General features: G+C 44.8%; 1 protein-coding gene across 2 annotated transcripts in view; it reads left to right on the forward strand.

Annotated features, from left to right (window-relative positions):
- The window catches only part of DERL1 (derlin 1), a 32479-nt gene extending 16652 nt beyond the window's left edge, over positions 1 to 15827 (forward strand). The window contains exons 3-8 of one of the 2 annotated variants that reach the window (XM_006879314.1): positions 6282 to 6346; positions 7565 to 7591; positions 8326 to 8421; positions 9470 to 9522; positions 12153 to 12263; positions 15447 to 15827. In XM_006879314.1, the coding sequence (XP_006879376.1) occupies positions 6282 to 6346; positions 7565 to 7591; positions 8326 to 8421; positions 9470 to 9522; positions 12153 to 12263; positions 15447 to 15585 (491 nt within the window). In that variant the 3' untranslated portion in view covers positions 15586 to 15827. The remainder of the gene's footprint in view (positions 1 to 6281; positions 6347 to 7564; positions 7592 to 8325; positions 8422 to 9469; positions 9523 to 12152; positions 12264 to 15446) is intronic. The other variant, XM_006879315.1, reaches the window with a different exon arrangement.
- Positions 15828 to 16758: the final 931 nt, after the last annotated feature.

The following is a 16758-nucleotide window of genomic DNA, read 5'->3' on the forward strand; positions in this document are numbered from 1 at the left end:
CTCTCTCTCTCTCTCTCTCTCTGTACCATTAAGCAAATTTCTCCCACCCCAATACCTGGCCGTCACTACTTCCTGTTTTAGATTTTCCTGTTCCAGACAGTTCCTATAAATGGAGTCATGTGGTGCGTGGCCTTTCGGATGGGCTTCTTTCCCTTAGCTTCATGTTTTCAAGGCTCACTTGTGATGATGAACTTGGACCAGTGTGAACCTCTCTCCACCTGTCACTTACCTTTTGCAATTCTGTCATGACCGCTCTGATTTTTCTTTGTATCTCTTTATTTTCTCACACCCTGATTACTTAAAACATGCCATTCCTTTCATAAATATTTCAGTATTTACTTCTCTCTGGAACATAAGAATCTTGATTACTGTAATTCTATGACTACTTTTTACTTATTCTTCTCCTGGTCACTCAAAGCCCTTGAACCCATATACCCAGCTCACATACTTGAGGCATATTATTAGGAGAGACTGGTCCTTGGAAGAGGACATCATGATTGGAAAGGTGGCAGGGCAGTGAAAGAAAGGAAGACCTTCAACAAGGTGAATCGACAGAGTGACTGTAACAGTGGTCTCGGTTATATCAGATATGATGAGTGTGACACAGGATACAGCAGGGTTCATATACATTGTTCTTTGGGTAACTGGTCATAGGTGACTCGACAGCACTTAACAACAACTTACCTGTCCTGTAAAGACTGATTTGCTCTGATTCTTAAAAGGTGCCCCTCATTCCCTACTTTCCATCATAGAGCATTTTTATTTCCTTTATGCAAAACTTTATATGTGCATGAGGCAACTGTTTTTATTCTAAAAGAAGCAAATGGTTCAAAGTAAAGAAGCGGCAGTGAGACTTAAGAAGAGTAGGAGGGGAAAAGATTAGCCATTGGCTAATGTTAACACGACTGAACCCTGCTTCTCCCCTTTACTGACATCACTGATTAGACCAGCTTCGCAGGTGGTCTGTGGCCTGGCAGCTAACAGTGTGGTTTTTTGGGTAAGAACAAACTTTAAAATAACATGTTTGTTATTAACGTTTCCCTTTGGCAGTCTCCCCTCTTTGCTAATTGATTCATCTTTGATTAACCAAGTGTGGGCTGGACACCATAGAGATTCCTTTGGGTCTCATCCCCCAAAACCCAATCAAAACTTGCTGTCTTGGAGTTGATTCTGACTTGGCAACCGTGTGTTGGGTTTCTGAGGCTATGGGTGCTGCTTTATGGGGTAACCTTTTTGAAATGTGTTATTTTGGCTTCCCCCCCTTTTTTGGCTTCTCTTGGTTGTTCCTCCAGTCAGATGAATGGAGGCCATTTGTTGTGTGTGAGATGGCCACTCACAGTCTCTTAAGACCGCAGACACCAAGCAACTCAAGTAGCTTGATGATCATTTAAAGGGACTGCGTAAACTAGTGGTTTAAAGGCTTGTCTTACCCAAGGACCTCCGTTTCCTAACCGTGAAGGCGAATCCTGAGAGCCTGCAGGAGGGGAACCTGTAGCCAGCATCACATCTCTAGCACCAGCATCGCTAAAGCATCATCTCACTCTGCTTTCATTGCACTGACATTAATATTTGCACAGCAATTTGCTTTTACCAAGGTACACATGGGTCTTTGGGAAGTAGGTAAAGATGAGGAACTAATCTGATAAGGATTCTTGGTCAAGTAGTGTGCAGCATGTCAGGCTGCTAACTGCAAGGTTGGAAGTTCAAAGCCACCAGGTGCTCTTCAGGAGCTAAGTGCACAGTCTCTTCCTGTGAAGATTTTCACTCTTGGACACCCTGTGAAGTGCTGCTATGAGCCAGCTAAGTGGGTGACGTTGGGTTTGCTTTGATTTTTATTTTAATCTATTTTATAATATAATTATAATATATTATAATTATTAGAGATACTGTAGAATCATCTAGATTATTAATGAAGTCAGCTTGTCTAACATAATATTTAATCTTAAAATACAACATATACTCATCTACACACACATATACTTCACACCACCTTCAGTAACTGAAATTGTGGTTAGAGAACCAGTAAACACTCTCTTTCTCAGCAGGTTAGGCAGTTGTCTGATGGCCTTCCAACTTAATCTCTCTCTCTTACGTCCAGTTTTTCTTTTTAAGTAAGTAATTGTGCACAGATATGCAGAGGGGTAAAAAAAATACAAACCATCTAACAGAAGCCAGACTGCAAGTAGAAAACAAACTCATTAGTTTGTGATTTTGCAAAGACAAAACCCAGAATTCTGTAACTCACAAGGGCCTGCTATAGTTTCCCATTGAAATGTAACATTTCTCTGTGTAGTCACCCTTTCCTGAATGATGAGGCAATTTGACCTGAAATACGGCGGTATCATTCGCACAGGTTCCCTGAGAATGGTAACTTACCACATAGCCGTTTAAAAGTGCTTTGCTGGAAGTTTTCAGGAGGAACTCGGATTAGATTTGTGCAAGCCAGGAAGCCAAGCCAAACATTTGCCACCATTTTTTGCTCGTACAGGTTTGAATGAGTTACTCTGTTCTTGAGGTTCCCAAATACCAGGAGGAGGTAGCGACTTGGTCGCATTTAAGATTTGACCAGGCTAGATTTCTGGAGAGGGCTTTGTAAGCACTGGCTCCATAAAAGCCATTAAAAAATTCCTTTAAAGTATCTGGTCAGTCCCAATTTTCTACCATCATTTCTACATTTCTCAAAATAACGTTACAGTCAAAGTTTGGTCAGATCACTGAGATTTCTAAATAAGCCTTGCTGACAAGGGAGACAAAGTCATACTAAATGTGTGCACATAATTATATTGTGATCAACAGTAGGAATGCTCACTAAGAGGTTCCGTAATTCTAGAGGGATTAGGAAGTGAGAAATGAAAAATGTTTCATCTCTGTTCTTGTAAACATAGTCTGTTAAATTACTATGAGTTATAGATAGCTAAAGAGGAAAGAAAAAATAGTTTCTTACATCCAGAAAAATGGAGAAAATATCAGTAATATCTCCTAAATAAAGCCCCTAATAATTTTCAGTTCACTCAGTCCTGTGTAGTGAATTTCTGTTGCGTGTGATTCTGGTTCATCAGCAATTGTAGACCCATCAGCTCCTCCAGGGGTTCTGGAAGTCATGATCCAGTCTGTTGGTCTGAAAGAAGTCAGAATCACTGCCTTTTTTGGTAACAGACTCGTATTTGACCATCCAGTAGGTTTTCAGAGACTGTAAATTGCATAGGAGGAAATTGACCATCTTACTCCTGCCAAGCAGCTGGTGTATTCAAACTGTCTGCCTTTGGGTTGGGAGCCCAACTCCCTACCCACTAGGACACCAGTGCTCCCTAGTATCTCGTCAAAAATGGGGCATTTGGTGATGCTCTATAGGTCCTGTTTCTGGTATCAGCAACTCTTAAAAAAAAAAAAAAGAATGACAATTTGGAGCTGTTATTTGTTGTGCATATAAGAAAACCATTCTGATTCCTCTAAAAGTCATTGATTGGCTCTCCACATAGCTTTTTGAAAAGGTAGAGCTGAGAGACATTTCTTTAAATAGCTTTATAGAGAGATAATTTACATATCATACAATTCACCCATTTGAAGTACACTGTTCTGTGGTTTAGTATCTTTGCATAATTGTGCCAAAACAGTTGCCCCCCCAAACAATTCTAGAACCTTCCAAGCAGAAACCCCGTACCTGTTAGTAGTCATTCCACATTTCCCCTCCCTAGCCCTCAGCAGCCTCCCTTCAGCTCTGCTGTATAGATTTGCTTTTCTGGGCATTTCATGCAACCTGGTGTATCTACTCAGCAGCTGATGGACCCTTGGCTTGTTCTACTTGGCTGTTATAAATAGCACTTGATGGAATTTGGAGAGGATTCACTTTAACCCTCTTCTTTACCCAAGAAGAAATCAGTGGTATAGAGATGAGATGACATGCCCCACCAGTTCACAAAGCCATTTACGATGACACAGATGAGTTTACTGGGTCGCAGGCTTCTCCCTCCATTCCTCTGCAGTGTGACATACCCACACCTTCCCTGTCTAACACCACGCTTCCCCCGTCCTGCCTAGGTTGGTAAGTGTATAAATACATAGCCGTCCTGGCTCCTGTGTATGAGGTTTCTCATTTGAAATTGAAGACTACAGTTGGAAACCAGTTAATTTACAATTTCCCAGATGCAAGCCTGCCAAGTAATATAGTGCCGCCAAGTAATACGGTAGTTTATGTGACTACCATATTTTAAGTCCTCTGGCTGCAAAGAATCTTTAAAAATCACAAAAGCGAACCACATCAAAAGAGGCAGAGCTGTCATTAAAATTCAGAAATTTAGTTAGACTTTTCAGCTCTGCTTCATCCTGGTGATTCCCTGGAATTAAGCGTCCTTCATACTGTGGCCGCAGCCTCCTTTGAGGGTGTGATGGAGAAGCAAAGAACACAGGAGAGGCTTTTGCAGAAACTTCTTTTTTTCCCTCAGAAAATATTTTTTTTCCTTCTTCATTCTGACAAGTCTCTGGATTTTCTCCCCTCATTCTTTTTAATTTACTGGCATGTCATGAATGGAGTGCAGAGGAGAGAGTGGACAGTTATGGGCTAGACTGGCAAAGCCAGACCCCCTCCTCAGCTGTTGAGTTGACCCTTCATCTGGTCTCTGAGGCTGTAGTTCATAACTGGAACATTCTGCTCTTTCTCCCACAGAGCACCTGGTGGCTTCAAACCACCAACCTTAAGGATAGTAGTCCAACAGCGAGTGCACTGCACCACAGGGGCCCCAGACTGGGCTCGCAGTCATGTCCGTGTCCTTTCCCTGCTGTCTCCTATCAGAAGGTCCCAGGACTTTGGGACCTGGGCTGTTGCTGATTACCTGCCCTGTAGGGTGGAGCCTGGTCTATTGGGTAGTGACAGGAGCACTGCTGTTGTGTGTACCATTGAGTCAGAACTGACCCATAGCTGACCCTCTGGTAGGTTTTAGAGGTGGTGAATAGCATGAGAGTTTGCCCATCTTTCCCTGGCTGTGTATCTCCTTAGCATTGAGCCACTGGACCGACCTGTTTCCAAAAAGCCGTGGGATCTGACAGAGCTGTATGTCCCCGTCTGTGAGGAGGCCATAGGTCCTTCCATTCTCGTTCCCAGGTCCTTCCATTCTCGTTCCCAGACATGGTATGAGAGGTAAGACAGGCTGGGCAAGGGTGAGAGCTCCCCTCTTCCCTTCCCCCAGCTGCTTTCCTTGCTGGTGAGTCAGCTCTTGGAATACAGAGAATAAGTCTTCTTCGTGTCTGTTAGTCCACTGAAGGATTAAGTGGTTATTTGTGTGAGCTCTAGTGGCCTAGTGACAAGAAGCTGCACTGCATTCCCAAAGGCACACAGTTCAAATCTGCCAAGTGCTCTGTGGGAGAATAATGGGTGATTGATTTCCTCCCATCTGATTAACTGCCTCTGAAAACCCACTGGAGGGTCCGCTCTGGTTTGATTCCAACTTGATGATACATCACAACAATATGAAGGGAGCTCTGATAGCCTAGTGGTAAGAAGCTGTGCTGCAATCCTGAAGGCACGTGGTTTGAATCCTTCAGCTGCTCTGTTGGAGGACGGGAAATCTCCTCCCATGCAGTTAACTGCCTCTGAAAACGCACTGGAAGGTCAGCTGTGGGTAGGTTCCAACTAGACAGTATACAGTAACAATAACAAGAATGATAGTGTATGCAACTAAGTATCCCTGTGCACCCAGCATGCTGGAAGAGGCACAATAGCAAGTGAAACTCCTCGGTTACCCAAGTATCACTGGGCCACCAGCTTGAGTCGTGATGAGCCATGAAGGAAGGTGGTCAGCTGGGAAGGCCTTCATGGGGCCGCATGGCGTTTGGGATGGGAGCCTCAGTCGCTGTGGAGTTGGCCATTCTCCCTTTGGATCTTGACTTAGCAAATCATCCAGCCTCGCCCACTGCTGTCTAAAGCAGAGCACAACTGCCCGATAGAGTTTCCCAGTCTGGGATCTCTCTGGAAGCCGATGGCCATGCTGTCTCCTGCTCTTGGGTTTGAACCACTGATCTTTCAGTTAACGTGTATTGAACCACAGTCCAAAGCCTCTTCTCACTTACTGACTGCACAGTAAGCACAGCTGACTGGACTCTGAGTTCAGGGCTGTCCTGAGGACATGTTTTAGATGTGTAAGAAAATTCATGTTTCTTGCACGTGGGGGGAGTGATTGAAACGTACTCTTATTTGGCTTTCTTTTGAAATTTTAAAAGCATTTCTCTGCATAGGAGTTACTTTGTTTTGAAATTTTGAACCATGTTTGGCTTCTTTTTGTTTTCAGGAGCTTTTGATGGGAGGCCAGCCGACTATTTATTCATGCTCCTCTTTAACTGGATCTGCATCGTGGTATCCTTCAGTCTGTTGTTTGGGGTCACAAGTTAAACTGTGGGGTGTTTTGGTTTGGGGGTTGTTTTTTGTTTGTTTTTTTTCTTCAGGTTTGAGTATTCTGCAAAGCATTTCAAATTACAGTCTTTGCATCTTACTTACACTGGTTAATAATTTGGGATAACTTCAAGTTGTTCTTACACGCTGTAGAACAGCACAGGAGCCCTTGAGAATATGTGCTCTCACTCTGCCCTTGGGGTTTTCCCACATTTGGTTGAGTTTTAACGAATCCTCTGTCTTCTTGTCCTGTGTTCTCTCTGTTCTCACATGTGACCACTGTGGACTGGGGCACAGAGACTCTGTGCTGTGACACAACTTGTGAAATTTTCTGTGTTCCTCTTCAGAAAATCAACATACAACCAGCATCTTAAATCTCTTTAGTGTTCTTGTCTCGGGTTCTGAAATGGTGATTCAGTGTTAAATGGTAATGCAGGTCCTACAGGCTCCCCTGTTCTGAGAGAGGACGCAGGAAGTGTCTGCATCAAGCACCCTCAGCAGCAGCCTTCCAAGTGTGACTCCTGCAGGGGACACACGGCCCAAGTGACCCCTTTGAGCTCAGCCTCCTTTCCAGCCTGGCCCCAGGCCAGAAGCTGTGGCTTATTGGATGCCCTCCCCCTGCCCTTAAGAGAAGGAAAAACTGGTTTGGATTCTGGTCATGGTGTGGAGCCCTGACCCTGCGAGTGAGCAGATTAATGACTTATTTCAGGCATCACAGGCTTCTCCATTCTCCACCCAGAGGAGAAATGCTAAAATGCAGGGAAGGAAAAGAGAAAGGGTCCCACTTGAGCCCAGGTTCTTAGTTTCTGCCATGGCCTCCTCACAGTACAGTCTTTTTTTTTTTTTTATTATTTTGTGTGCATGTACCGTCAAATCAGATCTGACTGGTACAGGAGGATATTGCGCCTCCTTCTCCGGCAGAGCGTCTGGTGGATTCGAACCGTGTTCCTCTGGGATTGCAGTGCAGCTTCTTGCCACTAGGCCACCAGAGCTCCCCGACAGTACAGTCTTAAGAGAATAGCCGCGGGAACGGGACGGTCACTGGACGCCACTGCCCCTGGAACAGCCTGCAGACCTTAGAACACTAGAATGAAATGGGGGAGCGGAGGGGGCTTAATCAGACCCGTCGTGACTAGGTCCAGAGTGCCATGTTGGATCTGATCTTTAACTTGACACACCAAGATTACGGGTTTAGCAATGGACATGCAGGTAAGTGTCCTTTGAAACTATTCATCTGCCCTTTTCAAAGTTTCAGATTTACTAGAAGGATTTTTGATGGAGTTTATGTTGTCTTAGCAATGTGCTGTGGTATCTTGAAATAATTGTAGCGACTTTAAGTTGAAGATATGACATGAAAATAATAAGCTTTTGAAGCTCTTACGTGAGTTATTTAAACTATTGCTAATTTGTTTTCCATTTTTTGATTTTTATTATGTTTAAGCAGAGAGAATAATGATAAGTATTTTCCATACATGTATTTGGGTTGTTGGGTTGTTTTTGTTTTTAAATTGAGGTTATCAAGGAAACCCCACCAAAGTTAAGATCGTTCCAACTCAGAAACCCTCCATTGGGTTTCTGTGACCGTAAATCTTTTTTGGGGAAGATTTGTCCATCTTTCTCCCACAGAGCAGTGGATGGACTCAAACCACAGCTGAGAGAGTGTAACTAAAGCTTTATTGTGCTTTTTTTCCCCCTCCTTCCCTCTCATGTAACAGAGCTTGCTGCTGGTTGTTTCTGAATCCATTTTTAATAACACAGCATATATTCTATTGCAGGCTTCTGTAGTCCGTTAAAACATAGGACAGTTAGAATTCTGATGAGTGCAATTCTGTGTACTTTTTTGGCTCGTTGGGTGAGAAGGTTTTTGTAGTCAGGGTGGAGAGGACAGTAGTTCTGGGCATGTGCCTCGGAGCCTGGTCTTTACGTCTTGACGTCTCTTGCAGTTGCTGATGATCCCTTTGATCATGTCAGTGCTGTACGTCTGGGCCCAGCTGAACAGAGACATGATCGTGTCGTTTTGGTTTGGAACACGATTTAAGGTACTTGACCCTAGATGGGAAAATTGCATTTTCATCTGTCATTGTAGAAATTTCAGATTTTGGTGTAGGATTTCTTCCTCCACATGGACGCACTTTCTGACTCATCCAGAAGAGGTCACTGCAGAGCAGTGCACCTCAGTCCAGCCCCTGCTGGGTTCCTGGATTCCGCTTTCCGTTATTTGCTGACTTGCTTTGCTTTATACTTCACTGCCCCTAGCATGTTGTCTCTCTCTCTCTGAAACACTCTCTTTAAAAACTTGTTTTCTTTGCTTCTTCTTAGTCCTTTACATTTTCACTAAAATACTCTTTTACCCCAGAACACTTCCCTTTGAACCATCTCCATATTTTGCACCAGTCTTTTTTTCTTCATCTAAATCCAACTTTTTGAGAGTCTGAGTTGGGATTGAACACATTTCCTGAGTCACCTCCCTAGAAGTACACTTTCCCTTTGAGTTCTTGGAATGCCTTCTGCTCCTCTCATGGTATTTAACACATTTCCCCTTAAAGTTGTGTGTGAGCCTTTTTGTGCCTGTTGGAAAAGTAACTCATAATCCTGTTAGTTCTTGGTCTGATAGATATCTTGAGGTGCGAAGGGACTCAGCTATCTAATTCACTTGAGAATCTGTCATATTTGGGAGAATATTAGTTTAAGATAGCAGCGTGTAATGAGATAAAAAGGCAAAGTGACAGCGATCTGTAAAAGAAGATCTGGGGAGAGCGGAGGTATGTAGGTCATTTCTAAGAATTATTTAGTTCAAGTTTTAGGCAGATCCATCACTATCCCTTTTTAACTTTCTGGAGTTCATTGTTAATATTAATTCAACAGGGTATGTATCTGAACCCTGGCATAGCACTCTGATCCTCCAGTTACAGGTGCACAATATGTATCATTTGGAATGGGAAATTGTAAGTGCTAAATTGGTCTGAGAAATTTTGCAGTGAGTTTCCCAAGAGTTGATACAGATGATGTCAGTGCACACCTGCCCGCCCTGCCCCCTGGCAGCTGAGTCCTTGGCGAGGCTGCTCACATCTGTGTGTTCTTCCCTAGGCCTGTTACTTGCCCTGGGTCATCCTCGGGTTCAACTATATCATCGGAGGCTCGTGAGTAGTATTTATCTTACTGAATTGAAAACTTGCCCTTGGAAAATGTCTATTACTCTCTGTTCTTTCTCCAGCCTTTATGAACTTAAAAGCTTCTCAGCATTGAGGCATTGGAACCTCATGCTTAGGAAATGATGTCACGTTGACAGGAGTGATTGCAATACAGGGCTTTGAGCACACTTAGCAGCGTGTGGTGCTTACTCTGTTAGTTGACTGCTGGACATGGTGTCCTTCCATAGAGGTATTTTTAAATTATTGTTTATGAATCTGGGTCCAGATGAAGCAAACGTAGGCCTAATTCTTGCTTGTGCTGACTCCCAATAACTCTACCTAAAATATATTACTGTAGTATATACCTTATCCATGTATCAAGAAAACGAATATTCTCACCACTGGGCCAGTTGGCAGCGTCATGATAGATGGTGAAGAGACTGAGATTGTTAACAGCTTTAGTTTGCTTGGTTCCACAGTCAACACTCGTGGTACCAGCAGCCAGGAAATTAAAAGATGAATTGTGGTGGGAAAAGCTGCTTCAGAGACCCCTCCAAAGTACTGAAGATCAACAGTGTCAGTCTGGAGACTAAGGTGGACCTGATTCAGTGACTAGGGTAATAGGGATAGGTGTGTCGGAGACAGTGAGATTGTTATATAATAGAGCAGGGTTTAGGGCTGTTGTACATAGGGCCACTATGAGTCGTAGGTGACTCGATGGCACATAACTACAACAACAACATATGCCTTATTATTCAAACATTTTTACAACGCCTGATAAACTATTCACCAGTCACAGAATTGTGGTATGACAGGTTATATGATGGTATAAAACTGTTTTGGCCCAGAATTCGGAAATCTTTTAATGCATCCAGTCAGAATTTTAAGAATGCAGAGATGCAACTGTTTGAGGAGCTCCTTTTCTTTTTCTAAAGTGTTTTGAACAGAACGGACGGTTAACATGTTTGATTTTGCTCTGGATGGTCCTGACTGCTGCTGTGTTTCAGTGGGGAGAAGTAAATGAATTGTACACACGGGCTGTTTGGAGTGAGTCAGGCCCTGAGCTTGGTAAAACTGCTCTCCTGCCCAAAAGGTCAGAGTCTAGGACGGGTTGTAGATGCTGACTCATCCCTAACAAGACTCACACTGTAGCTTAAGACAAAGAAGAATGCATAGTAATGACAGTGGGTGTCTAAGGCCTTAAAGTGGTGGGTTTGTTAGCCATGGGGACTCAAAGCCAGTCTGTATTTACCTTAGGATTACAGGTGGTGTATGTCAGCTCTTTGAAGAGGCCAGGGAATAAGAGGCAGGATTTGTGTCTCCAGGGCCAGGAGATGTGGTGTTTCTTGCCCTGCTTCCTAAGTTCCTTTCTGTGAAACCTATACTTGAACCAGGAGGCAGTTGTCAGAACAGAACAAGGAAACACTGCGTGGTTAAAAATTGGGAAGGGTGTATGCCAGGGATGTGTCCTGTCTTCATACCTTTTCAGTCTATATGCAGAACAGATTATCTGGGAGTCTGGGCTATATGAGGAGAAATGTGGCATCAGGATTGGAAGATTCATCAACAATCTGTTATGCAGATAACACACCTTGCTTGCTGAAACTTAGGAGAACCTGAAGCACTTGCTGCAGAAGGTCAAGGACTGTAGCCTTTAATATGGATTGAAGCTCAACATTAAGAAAACAGAATATTCTCACCACAGGGACGATTGGCAATATCATGATAGATGTGCTTAGCTCCACAATCAACACTCTTGACACCAGCAGCCAGGAAATTACAAGATGTATTGCTATGGGCTAGTCCTCTCTTAGAGACCTCTCCAAAGTACTGAAGAGCAATGATGTCACCCTGGAGACTAAGATGCACCTGATACAGGCCATAGTCTTTGCAGTCATTTGCTATGCGTCAGAGAGCTGGACAGTGGCTAGGGAGGCTAGAAAGAGAATTGATGCCTTTGAGCTGTGGTGCTGGAGAAGAGTATTGAATATACCATGGACTATTAAGAAAAGAAACAGGTTTGACCTAGAGAGGGTTAAACCAGGCTGCTTCTTGGAGGCAAGGATTCTGAAGCTTCGTCTGACATACTTTGGACATGTTGCAAGGAGGGACCAGTCCTTGGAGAGGGATGTCATGCTTGGGAGGGTGGAAGGACAGGGTAGGAGAGGAAAGCCTTCTATAAGGTGGATTGATTAGTGGCTGGGGTTATGGGGGTAGGTGTGTCAGAGGCAGTGAGATTGGCACAGGACAGAGCAGGGTTTAGGGCTGTTGTACATAGATAGGGTCATTATGAGTCTCAGGCGACTTGATGGCACATAAGAACAACAACAACCTGCTTCTCATATTTGCTTTATTTTCTAAATCGGTAATGGTTACTGAGCATTCATGAGCCAGATTTCCTCAACTCTTGAGGCAGGAAATGGAAAAAAAAATTTGGTCACAAGCCTGAAAGATGCTGAGGAAACTGGTTTCCTGCTCACTGTCACACCCCACAGGGCTCCTAGTGCAGCAGCCCCAGAATCCCAGCCTGTCCTTGGCCACAGTGGGGGTCGGGGTCAGGGGTGTCTTCACTGTGAGAACTTGTTGTGTCTCAAGGTATCACATGAATGTCATTAACTGATGAGGCTTTCTGTTTGCAGGGTAATCAATGAGCTGATCGGAAATCTAGTTGGACATCTTTATTTCTTCTTGATGTTCAGATACCCAATGGATTTGGGAGGAAGGAATTTTCTCTCCACACCTCAGTTTTTGTAAGCATTTATTTTTTCTTTCATTTAAAGAGAAGTTTACCATTGCATGTGTTCTGATGTGTGTTCATAGGAGCTCCAGTAATCCAGGGGTAACATTTATGCATTTTCTCACTTTTTACAAGTTCAACTTCACACTGCTTCCTTTTAGCAAGAAACCTCACATTAGTAGCTGTGTTTGGTGGTTGGATGAAATCCAGAGAGAACTTTTGTTTTCATGAGAAAAGGTGGAGCGCTAGCCCATCGTCCAGTGTTTGCTTTGCAGCAGGCCATGAAAGAAGCAGTCCTTCCGGCCACAGCTTCGAAAGGGACGTGTCTGGGACCTGTCCACAGAGCCACACCCTGCTTCCCTGTGTCAGCCTGCCACAGCTCTGAGACATGTCTGTGAGCACAGTGATAGAGCTGGTGTGACTTCATAGGTTATTTTTATCTCTTAAGGTGCTCGAAAAATTTTTCCATAGAAATGAATGGTGATTACTTTTGTACATTTCAGCGTGTGAAAGGATCTCTAGAAATGCTTTACTTTTGGCTCGTGGGGGAACCTGTATCTCCTCATCTAATGGAGAAGTGAGGGCTGGAAAAGAACTTGCTCTGATCCCACAGTCACAGAAGCAGAATCCGAAGTTCAAGTCTTCCTTCTGGAGCTCTGTGAACTCTTTGTGGGTGTCAGACCCCTGCCCACTCGGCTCCCTGCACACAGAGTGGCTGGGAACCGGGATCCATCGTCCTGGAGCTGATGCTAACTGGGAAGTGTGGGTTAGCGAATTGGCTGACAGTCTTAAACACTTATTTTAAATGTTCTAGAACATTATATAGGAATATTTAAAGTCATAATGAGACTGGAGGTTCGTCTAGGCTGGACCCCTGGTAGTATGCGCTCACTCTTGCTGTGGGGACTCCTGAAGGGGGAAGCTGAGGGCACAGTTTTGACTTTGAAACATACTTGAACCAGCATCCTGTTTCTCCCATTTGTTTTGATATTGAGAAAGTGGATTAATGACATCCCTGCACCGTAACTTGTGAATCAGGGGCGTAGGGACACCTGGCTGACGGGGCAGCGTGAGGTTCATAAACTGTTTGGGGAAACAGATGTTACAGCCATGTTCCTGCATGGGACTGGAGTGGCATTGTGACAGGCATACCCACCGGCTCATCCCATCAGCATTGAGAGCCTGCTGCAGGGTCCACTGACAACGCCATCTGGGTGTTTTAGGCTATGGCCATTCCTACCGTTTCCTGTCACCACACCATCACAGCTTGTATTCAGACACTTGAGACACAAAACAGTTCACGTCTTGCTCTCTTGGTCCTCCTCCAAAGGCCTCTTTGGGGCCAGTGAAACCCAGCTGACTCCCTGGCTTCCTTCCCCTTCTTACAAGTTAGGGGGCTTCTGAGAGACTTCTACCATCACAGAAATAACAACACCTAAACAGAGCAGAATTGCACATTTATTTCTTTAAGTGTCAGCAAGAAACTTGTTTCTCTTCTGAGCCTGGGGTTGCCTTCAGGCTAGAAAAACAAATGGCCACTCTGCTTTCTAATTATCAGAGGATACAGTAACAGCAGGTTTGGAATTCTGATCAAGGTTTATCAGGTCCAATGGCCGATGCATCAATTAAAAAAAAAAAGCATAGTGCTTTGGGGAGCAGCCAGCAGTCTCTTTATTTTCAGTGGCTGGGTTCTGACTAATGGCTTGGAGACTTCTCGATTGGGTACAAGGGTCTCGTGGCAGAATCAGCACCCTGCAGCCTCTCTTCAGTTGAGCTTCCCCTGGCGCTGGAAGCCCTTCTGTTAAATTTTGCATAAAGATCAGCTGACAAAATGTAGCTCCTCGCAAAAGCAGGAACGGCTTTGAAATTACCATAAATTTTTGTTGATTATGTGTAATTGGGTGCCTTCTTCTTCTAATTGCTTGCATTTAATTTCATGATCTGCTGAAGAAACGGAGATGGTTTCCATATTGTCTTATAGTAAATAGCAAAGCAAGGCAGCCTGGGTGCTGCCTTTTGAGGACGTTCCGTTTCATTCTGTATTTTGTTAGAACCAGCCATGGTCAAGGCTTACCAGTGCCTTGTGAATGAATGACCCGTGCAGTCATTTAAAAGGGAGATGTGAGGTGTAGAATTCTAAGGTGTGTCAGTATTCCACGGTCCACCTAGAGAGGTAGAGAAAGATCCGTGGTCTTTTTCTTCTGCGCACAGTTATTTTTGTTTAGAGGAGGTTCACTGTATGTTTTTCAGAAGGTACGGAGACTAGGGTAAGTGAATGAGGATTCTGGGCAGTGACTGTGTGCAGGGCTCCACTCAGTGTACACAGGGCCTACATGGCACGGTGGACGCTGGAGATTTACCAGCTTTCCGCACACTCAGCCTGGGCTTCACTGACTCTGCTACCTTAGAACTGCTCTGTGGGCCTGTCCTGGCTGTAATCATCATAGAAACAGATTGCCGGGCTTGCCTTCCACAGGACCCCTGGGTAAGTTTTGAGAATAGCCATTGGGCAGTTCAGAATACAGATCTGAGGTTAAGTTCTTTCTTAGCACGTCGGTGCCTCTTAAGCGGCTGCTTTGTAAGGTGACAAACCATTTCTCATCATCCACGTGCAGAAAGAATGCAGCTTGAGGGCAGATCGTGAATACACCTGTGAAACGTGCTGTCCACTCTGAGATCCAGAGCCTTTTCCTCTGTCTCCTCGGTGACCGCTCGAACTGGGCAGGGAGCGTCCAGGGACACCGTGTGCAAGGTGTACATGGACAGGCTGTGACCTTGTCCCCTGAAAGGGAGGTTGTTCCTTTGATCCAGTTTGATCCATATTTAAGTAAACCACGTTGCTGTAAGTGGTTCATTGAGCTGTAGGACTTGTTAGTGTAGTATTTTGGTTTTTATCCTTTTCTGCATGAGTTTTGTAGTCAAAAAAAATGTCTCACTGTGAATTAGTTGGAAGTGTAATGAATTTAAGACATGTGGACAGCAAGACCCTTGTGTGGTCATGGCATTGTGCTTAGTGCCAGAGAGGCCGAGTTAAGTGAGCCGTGGTTGAGTGTCCCTGGTCCGGCTGGTCACAGACTGATGTAATTGGTGTGACATATGCCATGGGAACCCCAGGGAAGGGACACATGCTCTGTGGGGGGATGACGTGAGGATGGCTCTGCTCTCTCTTGATTTGTCTCCTCCTCTGTCTCCCCAGGTACCGCTGGCTGCCCAGCAGGAGAGGAGGGGTCTCGGGATTTGGCGTGCCCCCTGCCAGCATGAGACGAGCGGCTGATCAGAACGGCGGTGGTGGAAGACACAACTGGGGCCAGGGCTTCCGACTCGGAGACCAGTGAAGAGCGGCTTGGCCACCCGCTGCCCTGACCTGGCTGCTGCGTCCTCCATGCTGGGTGTGCGTAACCACCGAGCCCTGGCTGATGCCCTTGGACCTGACCCACACTGAATGTAGTCTTTCGGTACAAGACAAAGTTTTCTAAGTCCTGAAGAAAAATATATGTATTTCTCCAGTTCCGTGATTCTCAGTCAAGTCTTTACTGCTATGAAGAGCAAATATCAACTGGGCAGATTTCCAAACTGACTCTGTATTGGCGTCGTCTCTTCTCCCCTTCCAGTCTGAATAGTAGCTTGGAGCAGCCCCTCATCTGTGGCCCCAAGCCGGGCATATGAGATTGATAACCAAAACCGTGGCAGAGGGACTCACCTCTTCCCTGCACACATCTCCCTCTTCTTTTTCTCAGCACCCAGATTTGCAGCCAGCAGGGGTTTCCTGTGAAATGGCCCTGCCTTTGACACGCTCTCGTGTTGGTCGCAGAGAACCTGCTGCCCCCACAGTGTTTCTCCCCCATTGGTGGTAGACTGTGTTGATGGGGGAGAAGCCTGGAGTAGTGGACGAAGAACTCTCTCAGCTTTTGGAATTGTGGCCTGACATCAGATGCAACCATTTGCCACATCTGCAGATATTTTTTCTTAAAAAAAAAAAAACACAAACAAAAACCAAACAAATGCAGCACTAATGGGTCAGTGAGGGACACAGACTTGCATTGAAGAGATCTGGGGTCTGTTGCTAGGCCTTTTCCCCTCCTAAGTTATGTGATCAGAACTATTGTGGCTTCTACCACAAAGGTAGTTTTAAAATTGTGGTGGCCAGATACAGGCGTGGGGCATGCTGGCTTGCTGTGTCCCCCCAGTAGTCATGTTGTGCTGTGTCGTGTTGTGTCGTGAGGCTCTAAATCACATTTGCTACAAGGTCTTGTTCTCTAAGGGGAACCTGGGCGTTGATTCCGTTTCATCATCCTGGACACTGTGCAGGCGGAGAGGAGACACTCTCCTGTCCTATTTGCCTTTTTTCCTCCCCTTTTTCAAGTGCATCATTTGATTGTGATGATGGCGCAGCTTCTTTATAAGTAGATGGTTTTGAAATGAACAGAATCACAGCTAAGTGAATTTCGAGTAGTGTTGAATTGTAATGGTTTTGGAATCATTGAGAGTCTTTGTTGTTCTGAATGGTG

Source organism: Elephantulus edwardii, unplaced genomic scaffold, assembly GCF_000299155.1.
Source record: "Elephantulus edwardii isolate Elephantulus edwardi_28Jun2011 unplaced genomic scaffold, EleEdw1.0 scaffold00003, whole genome shotgun sequence".
NCBI lineage: Eukaryota > Metazoa > Chordata > Mammalia > Macroscelidea > Macroscelididae > Elephantulus > Elephantulus edwardii.